The sequence below is a fragment of the Cutaneotrichosporon oleaginosum genome, assembly GCF_008065305.1.
Source record: "Cutaneotrichosporon oleaginosum strain ATCC 20508 chromosome Unknown ATCC20508_contig02, whole genome shotgun sequence".
NCBI lineage: Eukaryota > Fungi > Basidiomycota > Tremellomycetes > Trichosporonales > Trichosporonaceae > Cutaneotrichosporon > Cutaneotrichosporon oleaginosum.
Genome location: NW_027072171.1, coordinates 1,614,093 through 1,629,389, shown reverse-complemented (window position 1 = coordinate 1,629,389; position 15,297 = coordinate 1,614,093). Strand labels below are relative to the sequence as shown.

At 60.3% G+C, this 15,297-nt stretch overlaps 7 protein-coding genes across 7 annotated transcripts; 2 read left to right on the top strand and 5 right to left on the bottom strand.

Moving 5' to 3' along the window:
- Nucleotides 1-1,187: 1,187 nt before the first annotated feature.
- Nucleotides 1,188-2,968, top strand: COLE_02341 (uncharacterized protein; the record flags this gene model as incomplete). The annotated part of the gene is made up of 6 exons (XM_018425159.1): nucleotides 1,188-1,725; nucleotides 1,768-1,948; nucleotides 1,987-2,153; nucleotides 2,221-2,309; nucleotides 2,347-2,485; nucleotides 2,553-2,968. 6 exons carry the CDS (start codon nucleotides 1,188-1,190, stop codon nucleotides 2,966-2,968), a joined length of 1,530 nt encoding a protein of 509 aa, XP_018281283.1.
- A 1,125-nt stretch (nucleotides 2,969-4,093) lies between these two features.
- On the bottom strand, nucleotides 4,094-4,843 carry COLE_02340 (uncharacterized protein; the record flags this gene model as incomplete). The annotated part of the gene is made up of 3 exons (XM_018425721.1): nucleotides 4,094-4,204; nucleotides 4,485-4,681; nucleotides 4,819-4,843. 3 exons carry the CDS (start codon nucleotides 4,841-4,843, stop codon nucleotides 4,094-4,096), a joined length of 333 nt encoding a protein of 110 aa, XP_018281282.1.
- Nucleotides 4,844-6,400: 1,557 nt separating this feature from the next.
- COLE_02339 (uncharacterized protein) lies at nucleotides 6,401-7,279 on the bottom strand (the record flags this gene model as incomplete). Its single annotated transcript, XM_018426413.2, has 3 exons — nucleotides 6,401-6,452; nucleotides 6,484-6,758; nucleotides 6,791-7,279. 3 exons carry the CDS (start codon nucleotides 7,277-7,279, stop codon nucleotides 6,401-6,403), a joined length of 816 nt encoding a protein of 271 aa, XP_018281280.1.
- Nucleotides 7,280-8,642: 1,363 nt separating this feature from the next.
- On the bottom strand, nucleotides 8,643-9,706 carry COLE_02338 (uncharacterized protein; the record flags this gene model as incomplete). The annotated part of the gene is made up of 3 exons (XM_018419802.2): nucleotides 8,643-8,886; nucleotides 8,926-9,323; nucleotides 9,362-9,706. The coding sequence occupies 3 exons, from the start codon at nucleotides 9,704-9,706 to the stop codon at nucleotides 8,643-8,645; spliced, it is 987 nt and encodes a 328-aa protein (XP_018281279.1).
- Nucleotides 9,707-10,076: 370 nt separating this feature from the next.
- COLE_02337 (uncharacterized protein) lies at nucleotides 10,077-10,445 on the bottom strand (the record flags this gene model as incomplete). Its single annotated transcript, XM_018419801.2, has 1 exon — nucleotides 10,077-10,445. One exon carries the CDS (start codon nucleotides 10,443-10,445, stop codon nucleotides 10,077-10,079), a length of 369 nt encoding a protein of 122 aa, XP_018281278.1.
- Nucleotides 10,446-13,526: 3,081 nt separating this feature from the next.
- On the top strand, nucleotides 13,527-14,450 carry COLE_02336 (uncharacterized protein; the record flags this gene model as incomplete). Its single annotated transcript, XM_018422216.2, has 3 exons — nucleotides 13,527-13,593; nucleotides 13,658-14,323; nucleotides 14,371-14,450. 3 exons carry the CDS (start codon nucleotides 13,527-13,529, stop codon nucleotides 14,448-14,450), a joined length of 813 nt encoding a protein of 270 aa, XP_018281277.1.
- A 123-nt stretch (nucleotides 14,451-14,573) lies between these two features.
- On the bottom strand, nucleotides 14,574-15,191 carry COLE_02335 (uncharacterized protein; the record flags this gene model as incomplete). Its single annotated transcript, XM_018419800.2, has 1 exon — nucleotides 14,574-15,191. The coding sequence occupies one exon, from the start codon at nucleotides 15,189-15,191 to the stop codon at nucleotides 14,574-14,576; it is 618 nt and encodes a 205-aa protein (XP_018281276.1).
- Nucleotides 15,192-15,297: the final 106 nt, after the last annotated feature.

Here is a 15,297-nt window from a genome sequence, read left to right as displayed (position 1 = left end):
ATCAGCCTGGGCATCACCACTCGCCGGCGCACAACGCGCACTCGACGGCGCACCCAGTGCACCACCCGGCGCACCAGGTGCACTCTCACTCCCATCCGCATCATCCTCCCCAACCTCCTCCTCATTCTGCTCATCGTCTTGAAACTTACGACTACGACCTTTCAATTCCTCCCTATCCCCCCCACCCCCGCGACATCCACCACCCTCGCGAGTCGCATTCTCGCGACGATCACTACCGCCGACCTCCCTTGGAATCCTCTTCCTCGGGCTCGTCTCGCGATTTTGTTCACGCAGGTCCACCACCCCTTCGCCGTCTCAGCGCACCCTCCGTTTCCGCGGCGCCAGAAGGAAGCGCCGCGACATCGTCTCGACACCTCCCAAGTCCCAACCCCCACTCGGCACCCGGCGGCGGCGAGCCTTCGTCCCCACCTCGTTCGCGTGGATTCTTTCCCCCGCCCTCACACCTCGGCTCGCGCGCCCTCCCACCGCCTGCAATCTCCATCCCCCGCTTCTCGGGCAGGTCTGGATACGAAGCGCCGCAGTCCGCTCCCCTTGTCCCTCCGCCGCACTCGGCAGCTCACTTTCGCCACCACTTGCACCCTCCACGCAGCGCCGGACCTCGTCTTTCTCCAGGCCCATACTCCGCTTCAGGCGTACCCCCACCTCCGCTTTCTGCATCAGCAGCTGTAGGGCGTCGTGAAACCTTTCTCGCGCCTCCTTATCCATCATCTGGAACATCCTCGCCTCTTCCACTCAACGACCACCGCTCCCTCCGCTCTCCTCACCCACCTCTCACCGCCGTCTACTCGGGACAGCCTTGGCCGCCCCTCCCGCCCACTCTAGAGGCCGACGAGTATCACCAACGCCCATATCTCTCGAGCCCCTTAGGTGACGTACCCACCAGCGGCAACTCTGCGTCCGCTTCGCACCCCCCACCACACGCATACTACTCGTCGTCCCAGCATCACCCGCTGCCGAGTACATCCACGTCGGCGACTTCACACTCGCACACCCATCCCCGGACAGGCGCCCCCATCTCGCCCGCCTATCTCTCCGCTCCCCCCTTATTTCCTGTTCCCCGAGCATCCCAGACTCACCCAACCACCCGTGGTAATTCTCCTCTTGACATCCCGAATCCTCTGCGTTTCAACTACACGCAGTCACCTCAGCCCTTTGACGCGCATACCATGCCGCCCAGGAAAAAAGCTGCCGCCGCGGGTGGGTCGAGTGCTACCGTCACAACGACCCCGGCTAGCACATCCACGCGGTCGTCGCGACGACTAGCAGGATCATCCACGGTGCCTTCCAAAGGCAACGGATGGACAGCGGAACACACCTACGACTCATACGGCCAACCCAAGGAGGTTATTGTTATCCAAGACAGCACCAGCCCCATTCCTAAAAAGCGTAACACGCGAGCTGCGGCGGCTGCGGCCGCTGCTGCGTCCGAAAAGTGGGCCGCAGCCAATGGGGCCGCCAACGGGACGGCCGCAAAGAAGCGCAAGGCCGAAGAGGACGAGGCGGCCGCGGCCGCTCAGAAGAAGGCTCGTGCAAAGCCCGCTGCACGTCAACCGGCAAAACAAAGCAAACCAGAGCAAGTCGCTGCACCCGCCCAGCAGCATGCCGCTGCGACTTCAACCGCCTCTGGCACAGCAGCGCACCCTCCATGGGACGACCCCGAAGGTCACTACATTGTCAAGCCTGATGATGTGATTGGCGGACGATGTGAGTGTTTGGTTTTAGCAGAAAGGCGAGTGCTGATGGTAGACAAAATCGTTCGTCTCTTGGGCCAAGGCACATTTGGCAAGGTCGTCGAGGCGCGTCACATCGAGTCGCGAAAGAAGGTCGCAATCAAGGTCATTCGCGCGGTGCAAAAGTACCGCGACGCCAGCAAGATTGAGATCCGCGTCCTTGAAACGCTCAAGAAGAATGACCCGACCAACGCATAGTGAGCAATCGCGTTGGTAATCTAGCTGACTCGCCCAGCAAGTGCATCCATCTTACAGAGTACTTTGACTTCCGCAACCATCCATGTCTGGTATCTGAGCTGTACGGCATGAGCGTGTTCGACTTTTTGAAGATCAACGGCTTCCAGCCCTTCCCAGAAAAACACATTCAGGATTTTGCGAGGAGCCTGCTACAGAGCGTTCAGTGTGAGTGGGACGACGCTGGTGCGAGGGGCGCATCAGAGGAGAAGGAGAAGCATGCTGACGCACGCAGTCTTGCACAAATTGAAACTAGTGCACACCGATCTGAAGCCAGAAAATATTCTTTTGGTCAGCAACGAATCGAGGTTGTCCGGGCCAAGGGTGAGTCATTTGCTGCAACATAATGCTTACATGCTAGCGTGCAAACGCCCGGTCAAAGTCAGTTCTGCGAAACACCGAGATCCGTCTTATCGACTTTGGCAGCGCGACGTTTGAGAATGAGTACCACTCATCGGTCGTCAGCACACGCCATTACCGTGCGCCAGAAATCATTCTGGGTGAGTACACAAGCGAGCGGGGCTTCCGCCTGCTCTTCGTTTGCTCTGCATTCCTTCTAACGCTCAGGCTTGTCATGGTCGTACCCGTGCGACATGTTCTCAATAGGGTGCATCCTCGTCGAGTTCTTCACGGGCGACGCGCTCTTCCAGACGCACGACAACCTGGAGCACCTGGCAATGATGGAGGTGGTGATGGGGAAGATGCCGCAGCGCATGATCGACCGTGGGCGGACAAAGAAGCCCGAGTTCTTCAAGGGCAACCGGATCGACTTCCCAAACCCCACGGTGCCCAAATCGAGCCGCAAGTTTGTCAAGGGCCTCAAGCATCTACGCGACATCATCCCGCCTACGAGCCCGGGTAATGCCTTGTTCTTGGACCTGATCATCCGCCTTCTCGACTTTGATCCCGAGAACCGCATCGACGTCAACGAGGCGCTCAAGCACGCCTACCTCCGGCATCCGATGCCGGACCCCCCACCTTAGAGCGGGGGCGCCGGCCGTTCCGTTCGGTAGAGGGTGAGCCGCGGGGCTCTGTATAGTGTCATGTGATAGATAGCGATACGCCGATGGCGAAGGACGAGTCTTGCGGCGACAACGTGTGCAAAGCCCAATACTGTCTCGCCGGGACCTACGAAACCGCTCACGACCTCATGTCGAGGGTCCTTGCAACGTTCTCAAGCCGCCTAAGCCGCCCACGGAGGCGTCGACGCTCCCCGAGCAGTTCCACATGGTGGGACAGCAGAGGACTTGAATCGATTGCCTCGAGAGGCGCATCGGCGGTCGTCTGGGTGCGGTGTTAGCCACCGAGTCACGCAGCCACGCAGCAGCTCATGCCACACAGCGACGATGATTAGTGGCCTGATCACCGCTCGCCGTCGGGATCAGCGGCACAAGCGCGCGACACGCCGAACGAGAACGCCGGTATCTTGCGCACTGGAGGAGCTTGGAGGCGAAGCGAGCTGATTCTGTAGCAATTAGTGACCTTGTGACCTGGACTAGTTGGCATCTTCAACGCTTATGATCTATTTACTGGAGCTCTTTGATGTCAGCAGCCAGCTCCACCGTGCTGGGCGGGGACCGTGCGTCGGGCCCGACGCCCGACGTCCTAGGCTTGGCCGGGCTGGCCGTGGCCGTGGCCATGACGTCCAGGCGCCCGTGACCAAACAACACTGCCCGATATGAGGGCGGAGGCAATTCGCGGGCCGGGGCATGCGTCATGTGCGCCGCCGACGAAGACACCGCTGCCGTCTTGACCTGCTCCAGGCTGGGAGACGGAGACGGAGACGGAGACGGCGGGAGGCGCGTCAGCGCAGGATAGAACCGAGTCGGACACGGAGGCTGGGAGGCAATGACACCGCGCAGGGTGGCCGCGCTCGGTGCGGGTCGGTCGGGTATCGCCTCGCTTGTGAGTCCGTGCTGCGGGCCGCGGGGGTACTATTGCTCGCTGCTCGCTGTGCTCGCTGCTCGTGCCTCGCTGCTGTTTGCTCGCTTGCCGTTGCGTAGCTCGCTGCTCGTCGCTAACAGTTGCTCGTGCATACTGCCGCGCTCCCGATAATGCTAGCTATTCATTGCATATACAGTCTAGTAGAAGTACAGGCGAAGAAACGCTTAGCACTCCTTCTTCATGTAGGTGATGAGGTCGTTGCGGTCCTTGCCCTTCTTGAGGCCAGCAAACGCCATCTTGGTGCCGGGGATGTACTTCTTGGGGTTCTCGAGGTACTGGGGGTTAGCGATGCGGGGTGTGGAGCGCGATGGGTGGAGATGGGTATGGAGAAGGGAGTGGGGAATGGAAGCGGGAGGTGCACAAAGGTGAGATGAGAGTGCCATAGTCAGAGAATCAGACATCGCTCCAGAGCAAGGAGAGTGATGCGAACAGCGTTTGCTGCCATCGACCCTCTCTCCTACACCCTGCTGCGTGGCGCTCTCAACAATCCCACCTCCCCCGATCATCCAAGCCCCTCCCCCAGCCCCTTCCCCTCCGCACCTCCAATCTACTCACCTCGAAGAGAGTCTGCTCCTCCCACACGACACCCTTGTTGACGTTGGCGGCAGTGTACGAGAAGCCCTCAGCCTGGCCCGACTTGCGGCCGAAGAGGCCGTGGAGGTTGGGGCCGACCTTGTGGGCGCCGCCAGCCTCGAGGGTGTGGCACTGCGCGCAGCGGGTCTTGAAGAGGTTGGCGCCCTTGCCAACGTCACCTGGGTGTCAGAGATGATCCTTTTGCTATCGCTCTCGTCCCACCAGCCACCTGCCTCGCACGCCACGCTGCACCAAGGTGACAGCCAGTGCGTACCCGCGCCTGTGCAGTGCATGCGTGCCATGCTCATGTACTCACCGGGAGCGAACGAGTCCTTGCCCATTTTTAATGATGTATATGTGTTGGATGCTGATGCGGAAAAGTTGGAGTGGATGATTCGGTTTACATATGGCAGCCGTTTTAATTGACGTACCCTCTCTCTCTGGCCGTGGGCCAGTCGGCAGCCAGACCAGCCAACGGGGGAGTTTGCCCGGGATCCTCCGAGCACAGACCGACGAATCGCCGCGCGCGCAATGGACATGCGTAGATCTCCCTGTCCTCTGTCGCCGAGCTGGGAGCTGGCAGCGCATGACCGGCAAGGCCGGAGCTTGGAGGCTTGCCAGAGGGCTTTTGTTCCCCGCGCGCTCTTTTCCTCACCTCCCCTCTCCTCTCGGCCCTCGGCTCGGCAACACGTCACTCCCCACCGTACTGCTCGCCAGGGTCAGCCGAGTGCAGCCAACCGTAGAGCCGAAAATTCAAACGGGGTTAACGGGATTAAACTGGCAATGTCCAGCGCCTAACTTGTTTGCGGTAGGCACACAGCTGCCTGTTGAGCCCATAGGCATGCGCAAAGTAGGCACACGAATTATCGCATCCACTCACACCTCTCCCGAACCACCTCCGAGATCGAGCAGCAGCAACAGCGACCTCAACCTCCTCATCGATAGACAACATAATGGTGAGCTGACGCACGGGACGAGCTGACATGCAGGGCGGCGGAGTGAGTACACGCGCGCACGCAGCGGCGCAGGCGGGTGCGGGGATGAGTGGGGCGCGCACCGTCCTCGTCACCTTTGGATCTGGACGTTGCATCGATCCACGTCTTGCGTCTTGCAGCGCCGACGAGCTATCACAACTAACCTACAGGCACAGTACCCATTCCCGAAGGAAGTGTGGAGCCCGTCTGGCGGCTGGTGGTCGCGTCCCCGGAACTGGGCTAGCAACACCGTCATCGCCGTCGCCGGCATCGTCGCTGTCACCTACGCTACCTGGCGCGTGAGCGCGCGCAACGAGGTGAGTCGAGCTGGTTTGGATGGGCGGGCGAGGGATAGTGGAGAAGACGGAGGGGCGGGGGAGGTGTGGCGCGAGGCGATGATCGTCCGGGGGAGATAGGGACCGAGATTGTGCGCAGGAGTTTAAGTCCGAGGCCGGGGACGTCCTCAGCGTCGCCGAGGAGAGGCGCGAGGCGGTGAAGACGGCAAGCCCCTCCTGTGCTCTTCACCAAACCCAATCTCCCAGTGCAGGAGCGCTCGGGCGTCGTGTCCGTTCACGATCGTGACACTTGACCTTCCCCGCTTCTTGTCCATTCGCACGCGCTAACCTCAGGTCCGCCTCATTGCGCCAACCAAGCCCATCCCCTCGCAACGGTGGTCACAGCAGGCAGCGGATTTGGGTGTCCGTAAGGAGGATTAGTCTGATGCAACATGAACACGGAGTGTCGGTGGGGGCGCTGACACGACTGACCGAAGCTGTCGTTCGAGAAGGCTGGGTTTCGCAGCCCGGTCGGCCTCGGCTGGCCCGTGTTGTGCATGACCTCGAGGAGGCCCCATCGTATCACCAATGTCAGCCCCGCCCATGCTATGCCACCAATGCACAATGCTATGAATATGTAGACCGCAGATCAGTCACTCTCCTCATCGCTCTCCTCAGCGTGCGGCGCCGAAATGCCTTCGCTGGCGTCAGCCACCTCTGTGAACTACCCACCTCTCCAGCAGCGCGCCGAGGCCGCGTGCGTACGCAGGCTCGAGATCCACGCGCACCCAATTATGCCGCAGCTCGCCGTCGCGGTACGCGAGCAAGGTGGGGAGGACGTCGCGGTCTGCGCGCGCCTCGCCCTCCTCCTCCGAGTCCGAGTCGTAGCGGTCGACACGCGCCGTGTCCGCGAGCAGCGAGAAGCCGATGCGCGCCGCGCGCGCCCGCACAGCCGGCACGCCGACGGTGGGCAGCGCAGCGAGGAGCGCGTCGCAGCGCGGCATGTCCTGTCGTCAGCTCCTTCCCCGCTTCAACGTACGGGCTCGTAGATCGCGACGAGGACCCAGCCCCGCCGCTCGACCGCGGCGACGTATCCCGCGCTGTCGACCTCGCGCACCGTGCTGCGCTTGAGCGCGGCCAGCCGGCGGCGGCGGAGCGCCGCGAGGTCCTCCTCCTCTTCGATCCGGACAGCTTCGAGCGCCCGCCGCGCCTCTTCCTCCCGGAACGACGGGGCGACGATCGCCCGCCGCTCCTGCTCTGCCCGCGTGGCTTTGATCGCGTCCGCTGTGCGCTGTCTCGCAGCCGCCGCCGCTGCGCGCGCATCGTCCCGCACGCCCTTGGGTCCCGTTTGCCTCCCACTGTGCTCGACGCGCTCGAGGTCCGGCGGGCCGCGCACGGGCCGCGACAGTGGGCCGGGGCTCAGCGCCCGCGCGCTCCCCTGCCGCAGCTTGCGCGGTACTTCGTTGTCCGTCAGCTCCAGCTCGTCGTCCGTCGTCGTGAGCTCCGCGTTGAGCAGCGCCACGTCCATGGTGAAAAGTGTGGAGGAGGACAAAGCGCGGACGCCGTGGCGTCAATATCTTGGCTGTCTCAACACATTCCGCCCGGCTATCGCCGGCCCTCAGGCACCACCAACGGCTGTGACACGATCGAACCAACTACACACATTGCCATGGTGCGGCTTGTGCGCTCGTCAATTTGTCAGGCTGGGTTCTGCTGCTAAAAAGGAGACGTTGCATCTTCAATGTGCTCTCTGACGGAGAATTGAACTCCGGTCTCCCGCGGCCAGGTCATGACAAGCGAGCATACTAGCCACTATACGATCAGAGATACCTGCTGGGGAAGATGATGTGACGAACAACTTCCTCGTTGGGTGATGGGCGTCGTGGGGCAGTACGCGGACTCGGGACTCTCTCACTGCGGTGGACAGAACCACAAGCGGGTTTGCGCCATGCGATTACCTGTCACAGCTCAATACCTAGTTGGAATGCAGGAAAATACTACAACTAATCGTACCTATGCGACACGGCTGTACCCCTCTGTGTCTCGGTCGTAACCCATCTGCTCGAGGAGGTCTGCCAGCATAGCCAGGCCCTGCGCCCCGCCGCCAAGATAACTCTCCACTCCATCACGAATCGTGCCCCGCTCGACACACGTCTCGCCGACAGCGGCATCCACCTCACCAGCCTTCGGGCCAGCCTCCTCAAGCTCGGCGCTTTCATGGAACTCCCTATCTGTCCCGCGCATCACGATTCGCTCCTCCTCACCCTCCATGACCTCGTCTCCCTGATCCACATGACCTCCCTCCTCCCCGTTTTCCCCGTTTTCCGCGCCCTCCTCGCCCTCCCCGTCCTCCTCGTCCTCCCACTCGTCCCCGTCCCCCTCCTGCCAAGAAACGTCTTCACCCAACATCGCCGCGACGCCATCGAGCACATCTTGCCAGTCCGGAGCCACATGCACCTCGGACGGGAAGTGGAGCGTCCACGTGTGCGAGCAGTGGTCGTGATGATCCGCTTCCGCCCACGCCTTAGCATAAGGTCGGTGGAGCAGCGCCCCCGTCGGGCGGAAAATCCACGCCTTGATGCAGCCCCCTGCCGTTAGATACTGTGCTATTCGTACTCACAGTTAGGTCGGATTGCGAAGGGCCATGAGTCCTCGTCTCGGTGGATCTCGTTCATATCCTCGTACTCGATGCCGTGACCAGGCATTCCTATGTCCCAGTCAGCCATGTAGATCCCGCGGGCGTCCATGACGACCGAGCTCTCGTCCTGCATTCCCTCCAACGAGGAGACCTCGAACGCGTAGACAACAGCACAAGGTTGATCATCCTCGTCGCCGAGCCATGGCATCGATGGAAGTTGGGTTGTGTCAATGAGGAAGACGACAGTCTGGTTTCAGTCTTGCCAGAGGGTGACACGTACATCAGCGGCATGAACGGCGATTCGGTTGCCGTAGCAAGCAACAACGTCGTTGCTCTCGCGAAATCCGATAACTACCGTGTGGCGCCCGATGTAGGCTGTTCGTTCCCGATACTCCTCTACATCGCGCACCTCGCGCAACACTCGTCGGTAGTCGCGGACGATAAATATCCCGCCTTGGCGACCGCGAATGACCAAGTCATCCGTCGTAAATGAAACACTGCTGTCAGCACTTCCTTCCTCAACTTAGACAACTTACTCCTGTAGCCACGCGTTCATGCCCTCAAATCGGAAGCGCTCTTCCAGATGCCAATCCGAACTATCGTCCGAATGGTCGTCATCCCACTCACTGGGGTACGCAAACGCGCCCTCGGTCGCCTCGGCGAACTCGTGAGAATCTGGGTGCGCCCCCTCGAGCGTCCATTGCAATGTCCACGCCAAACTGAAGCCGGGCGGCGCGGACGCCGGGGTCTTGGGAGCAGGCTTGAATAAGCTGCCGTATGGATACCGGGCCTCCACACCGAACCCCAATCCAGCATGAGCGAGATAGTCGGCACATGGGTCGGGGTACGCCGCAAGTTTCTCTCCAATGTGTGTGAAGATGTGTACCTGATACTGTGTGACAACAAAGACGTATTCATCGGTGATGTTGACGGACTGCAGGTCAGCGTCGACATAGAACAAGTCGTACTCACCCAAACCTTGGCCTCCTTGTCCTTCAGGTTGCGGTCGCTGAATAACGGCGAGTCGATAGTGTCTACGCGCTCGAGAGCGATCGATGTGCGATTGCCAGTGTCAAGGTTGATGAGATGAGCGGTGTGCTCGTCCGCAGCGACGAGCACTCCCTGTCCACGAACCACCCCCACCGCCATTTTGCCTGAGCGTCTCACGCCATCGTCAGTGAGGTGGCAGGCGAACTCGAGGGGACCGCGGTCGCGCCATTGCGCTCCCGTCCGCCCCGCGGCCGTCGCGGTACGAAACACAGTCACAGTGCCGAGAGGAGAGTACTCGCGACGACGGTCACGCGGCGAATCTGGCATCAGTCATCGCTTTGATGCCTCCCACCTCGCTGGTGCTGGGACACAGCAATGTAACCTGCGCCGACTGTGACAGTGGCGTGCGGCGTAATCCCGGGGATGCGCTGGAGGAGGTTCCCAGTGTACTTGTTCAACACAAGGAGGCATTCCTCGCGCGCGGAGACGGTGGTTTCGGTCAGGGCGTAGATGTAATCCTCGCCGTGGTCTATGTAAATGCTGCGAAGCTTGAAGGCAGGCGCTTTCACAAGCGTCTCGTACATGTGCCGCTCCTCCCACGCCTTGGCGAGGGGGAAGGTGTCAAGATCTGCATCAGCAATTGCATGTCCACGGGACTCACATGCACTCCGGCAGTCGTTGGCGTTTGCTTCCCGGGTCAGCTCGCCACTGTATTGCTCCCCGCGGGCGATGGCGGCGCGCTCCTCCTGCGCGTGGAGGTGTTCACGCACGTCGATGCCCGTGCGCCGGCAGATGCGGCGCCATACGTCGTGGTCATCGACAAAGTCGCGCCAAGAGCGGGACACGCTGCAAAACGCGAGTACGTCGGCTGGGGCGAGGTGGTCGAGGATGAGGAGGACGATGTCCTCACCGAGGGTGGCGACGGGGTCCATGCTGTCCATGGTGGCGATGAGGAGATGAGATGACAATAAGAGGAGGTTATAAGGAGGAGGTGGGTAGGTGCGTTGAGGGGCAAAAGACGCGAGCTGTGCTGTGGACGGGAGCGATGGCGCGCGAAGGAAGGCATGTTGCAGCGTCTCAGGCGCGTTGAGGCGGGAAGATGATCCCACAGGCACGGGCCAACCCCATACCCCACATCAAGCTCGCCACTGATAAGACAAGGCTGCCAATTGTCTAATGAATTGTTAAATGATATCTAGATTGTAAAGGAACGATTAGGGTTGCTCATGATGACTGGATCCTCGTCATCTAGGAGAAAGGAAGGCATCAAACATCGCCTGCTCACTCCCCTCAGTTCGCGTCTCCACGTCTCCACCGATTGCCTTATACTCATTGCGTCTCCTCCGTCTGTGACCACCCAAGCAGCGCGCTGCCAAAACGCCATGACCACTCGTGCTCTCGGTATGTCATTCCGGAGTACCTCTCATTCGGAGTCATGCTGAGCTTTTCCTTGCCCAGCTTTGGTCGAGGGCGACGTGCTCGGCTTCGCCGCTGAGAGGGACGAGTACGGGCGAACCGGTGGTCTCAGCGCCGCCGCTCTCTTCTCTTTGCCGCTGCAACGAGGCTGACGCAAAGGAAGGTCCAGTATCTAGAACTCACTCAACGCTCTGAACGCCGTCGCTTGGATCGCCTGGTGGATGCCGGAGACACATTTTGACTGTGTATAGCATAGAGCGTAGGGCATGATGGCAAAACACAGCCCACGTGGAGTCCAAGTCGCCTATGATGCTTTATGCAGCTGCCTGCGGCGCAGCGCAGAGGCACAGGCCTTACACAAGCTTACAAGCGAGGCGGCGCGCGTCACAAACCCCGATCTTGTAACTGACCGAGTCTGCGCCGTTGCACCGCGTGCACCGAAGGTAAAGTGCCGCCGATCCGCAGTCGGAAGCTGCGGCATCATCGACATTACGCTCACTGCCCAGAATAGCGCTCATGTCTAATGGTGCACCACGCACAGCCAATGTGGCATTCAGCGCACCTTGAGTGTCGAATCCACCGCTTCTGTCGGGCCGGTCGGGAACTCACCGCAGTGACTGTGAGTGTGGGAGTTGTCGCGCCGATCTCTCACGCTTGATGTCAGTGGCGCCGTGTCACCCCCAACATGAGAAGGCAGGCACTTAGATTGCGTGGAAGACCCCACATTCCAGCCCGCTGCGCCACTGCCATGCTTTCGTGGTGTTCTCGCGTCACGAGAGTACTCGAGACGCATGAAGTCCAGGCAAGTCTGCAGTCTGAACTCTTGTTACCCATGCCCGCTCTCGCAGTGTCAGCCTGCGCTGCGTACGCCGCTTTCGGGTGTGTTTGACTCAGGCGAGCATGCTCCTAGCCCGTATGTTCAACGGAATCGACTGAAATTCGGTCTTGCACGTCTCACGCATCAGGCATTCTGAGACGGCGACGACAGTCCGGTCACACTGCAGATCGCCACAGATACACATGCACTCAGCAAGTTGTACTTCATCGGATCATCGGATCATCAGTCAGCTTGCCGTCCATCAAAAGGGCCGTAATATGGTCAACAATCACACTGTGGCGTCGATCACTCACGGGACTGATCTTAGGCCACCTCCTACTTGGGTGTTTTACTGAACTTTCACCCTAATACCTCTCCCTCCTCGTATTCGCGGCCCCCACGCGTGTTGCGAGCCCTGCAACGCGTCGGAAGACTTTTCGGCTCATCTAACAACGACGCGTCGAGAGCGACCCGTCCGACGGTTGCTTCGTCCTGGCAGGGAGAGTGGACTTGCACCTCGCCCGACCGTGCCGCAAGGGGCAGCCCGTGTTCTACGGTCCGATGCAACGCAAGCCTGCAAGCTGGACATAACTCCCCCACCCAGAACGCGAATTACACTATTTGTCGGAAGCTAATGGGGTCTGGGAGTGCGCCTACCGTAACGCACTTCTGCCTCGCGATCACACCCAAACTCAAGTCGAACCGATGCAGGCCATCCTACGGTCGATGGGTATAGGGTACGTTTCGAACTGGTCCCGTTCCGTCCGTGATCCGTGATGGCAGAAGGGAGATATTGTTTGCTCTCAATAGCCCGAGCTGCGGTTGGAGCTGTGAGGCCGCGAGCCGAGTCAGAGCCAAAAGACTGCAGTCAGAGGATTTAGGGTCAGTAGTATGGCCTGTGACTGTCGTGGCCAGAGTTTGGGACGAGCGGGCCTTGGCGTCGGCGAATGTCAAGCCGTACCTTCTGCCAGCTGCCAGCTGCTGGGTTGTGCGTCACTGAACAGCATGACCAGCCGTCTGAGCATCTATGACGTTTAACGAGGGAATAGACAATGACGGAGGACGAGGAGCAAAGCGGGAGATGCATGTTGTCAGCTCCACGGATCCACAAGGTGTGGCACGTGAAAGGGCTGTGCAGGATCTTGAGGAGGGATGCTTAGCTGACACCCAGGCACTGTCGGCCTCTTGCATCCTTGGAGACACTCCGAAGTGCGGCTGTGGCACGCCGATGAGCGCGGCGTGCCGCCGTTCCCTTAATAGAGACGGTCAGGGACAATGGGGGGGGAGATCTGGAAAGGGCGCAGGAGAGGCAGGAGCGCGGGATGGGATTAGTGCATTAGCGCCAAGGATAAGACTTTTGAGGTGAGGAGAAGGAAATTTGGGCCCTGAGGGAGGGAGGTTTGAGTGATCGGAGTGATGTCACTGGCTTGTCGCGCCTCGCAACCTGTTGCGGGCCGCAGAATGTCTTGGCTTTGGTGGCAACCCTCTCGCCGTTTCTCGCTCTCTCTCTCCCAGCAGCTGACAGAGTTTGTTTTCGTGTCTAGCGCTCTCCTGCTGCTGCTGGCTGCTGCTGGCTGCTGCTGGCTGCTGCTGCTGCTCTCGCCCCGGGAAGGGAGGCAAGGGATCGAGGTTGACGCGCTCTATCCAGGTCGCAGCAGAATATGACCGCATCGCCACCACAGCAGCAGCACCAGCAGCACCACCGCTTCTGCTCTCAGCAGTGCGCCAGCAGTAACGCTCACCCCACCCGCAGTGCCGCCGTGCCGCTCTCCTGCAAATCCCAGACCTCCCCTCTCCCCCATATCTTGAACATCTCGACATCATTCTCTCTTCTTCTCAATCTCCCATCAAGTGTTTAGACGCGACAACCGCGACCCTCTCAACTCCGACGACCACCACTAACACCTCGACATCATGATCATCGGTGGCTTCACCGGCCTGCTCCTCTTGGTCGCTTGCGTCCTCCTCATCTTGGCGAGCGGTACGTTCTAGTCTCACCCAGCGAGACCCCCACCCACCCACTCCCGAGTCACCGCTAATCCCAGTGTCCACACCAATTATCAACTCGCTCACCCTCATGACCGTCCACGAGCCCGTCTTTGCCCAGATTGGCGCGTTTGGCTACTGCCTCCAGAACACTTGCTCTGGAACCAAGCTTGGCTACGACCTCACCGGCCTCACCAACCGGCTCTCGCTTGGCCAGTCAACCCAGGGTACCGGTGTCATTGACGGCGTTTCGGACAGCGCTGCCAAGTCGCTCACTGCTGTCACCAAGGGCCTCATTCTTCACCCCATTGCCGCCGCGTTTGCCTTCCTTGCTATGATCACCGCCTGCGCTGCGGACAAGATTGGCTACCTCTTTGCCTCGCTCCTGGCACTTCTCGCCTTCCTTTCGGCTCTCGCCGCCATGCTCATTGACTTTGTCGCGTTTGCCATGGTCAAGAACAACATTGGTGACGCTGGCGGCCGCGCCAACTACGGCACCGGCACTTGGCTCACCCTCGTCGCCACCATTCTCCTCCTCATCGCCATGCTCACCTCCCTTGTCTCGTGCTGCTGCGGCCGCTCGAACAAGCACAAGCAGCGCGAGCGCGAGCTCCGCGCTGAGCAGGACGCTCTTCACTACAACGAGAAGCCTCGCCGCTTCTGGCAGCGCGGGCCCCGCCACACCGCCGCCCACACCGCCCCCTACGACCCCAACGCCCCTAACGGTGGGTATAACAACAAGCCATACCAGGCATAAAGCTGACCCGGCTAGCTGTCGGTGTTCCCCCACGCCGCCACTTCTGGAGCCGCGGACCCAAGGCGACGACCATGCACAACGAGCGTGTCGTCTAAACCGCACTCCATCACGCCCACCCTTTACGATACTCAAACTTTTACTTACCACCCCTAGGTGTTAATATACGGAGAACAGTTAGGAGGAGAACTTGTAGTGCTTCGTCCGTACATGTATGACGTTCACGAGCCGCTAGCAGCTAGACAAATGAACGATGTTGCAGCCCGCAGCATTTGGAGTGGCTCATTCATGTGCCACCTGTGAAACTCTGGCGCACAGGTTTGACGATCCCGTCGATCCGCCAGACTGCGGCGCTGCGACCCTTGATGATGAACATGTTCTGAGGATCCGCTACAATCTAGTCTTGTGTGAGAAGGCTCCTGATTCCGTATCTTGCGGTAGTGGCCCTCGTCGTGAGGTGTCGCAGACTGCGCTAAAGATCTTCCCGTCAAGGTTGCACGGACAAAAGTTGGGTGTCTCGCCCGAGTGGCCTGTACGCGGAGGCACACCTCGCGACCACAGACGGTATGGTGAGTGGCGGGGGCACGTTTTTCGATCATGCACCGCCACATTGCCACGCGGCTGTTCCCATATGATGTCTTGAAAAATGAGACGGCAGTGGCATGTGATGCAAGCGCACCCAGTATGGCGATGCCGTATGCAGACTGGCAGTCTGCACATTCGCATGCAGTCCGCAGAGTCCGCAGATCCGCATCCAGTCCGCAAAGCCCGCAGCCCGCCCGGTCCGCAGAGCCAAACAGGTCGGCATGTGCACGGTCTCTACCGGCGTCACTGTGCATTTTCCGCGTCTAAGCGACCACGCCACCACAGATCCAATCCAGCGTCATCAGATCACGCGTTGGGAATGCGCATACCGTCGAGCTAGGCGGTATGATGGGCGCCTAA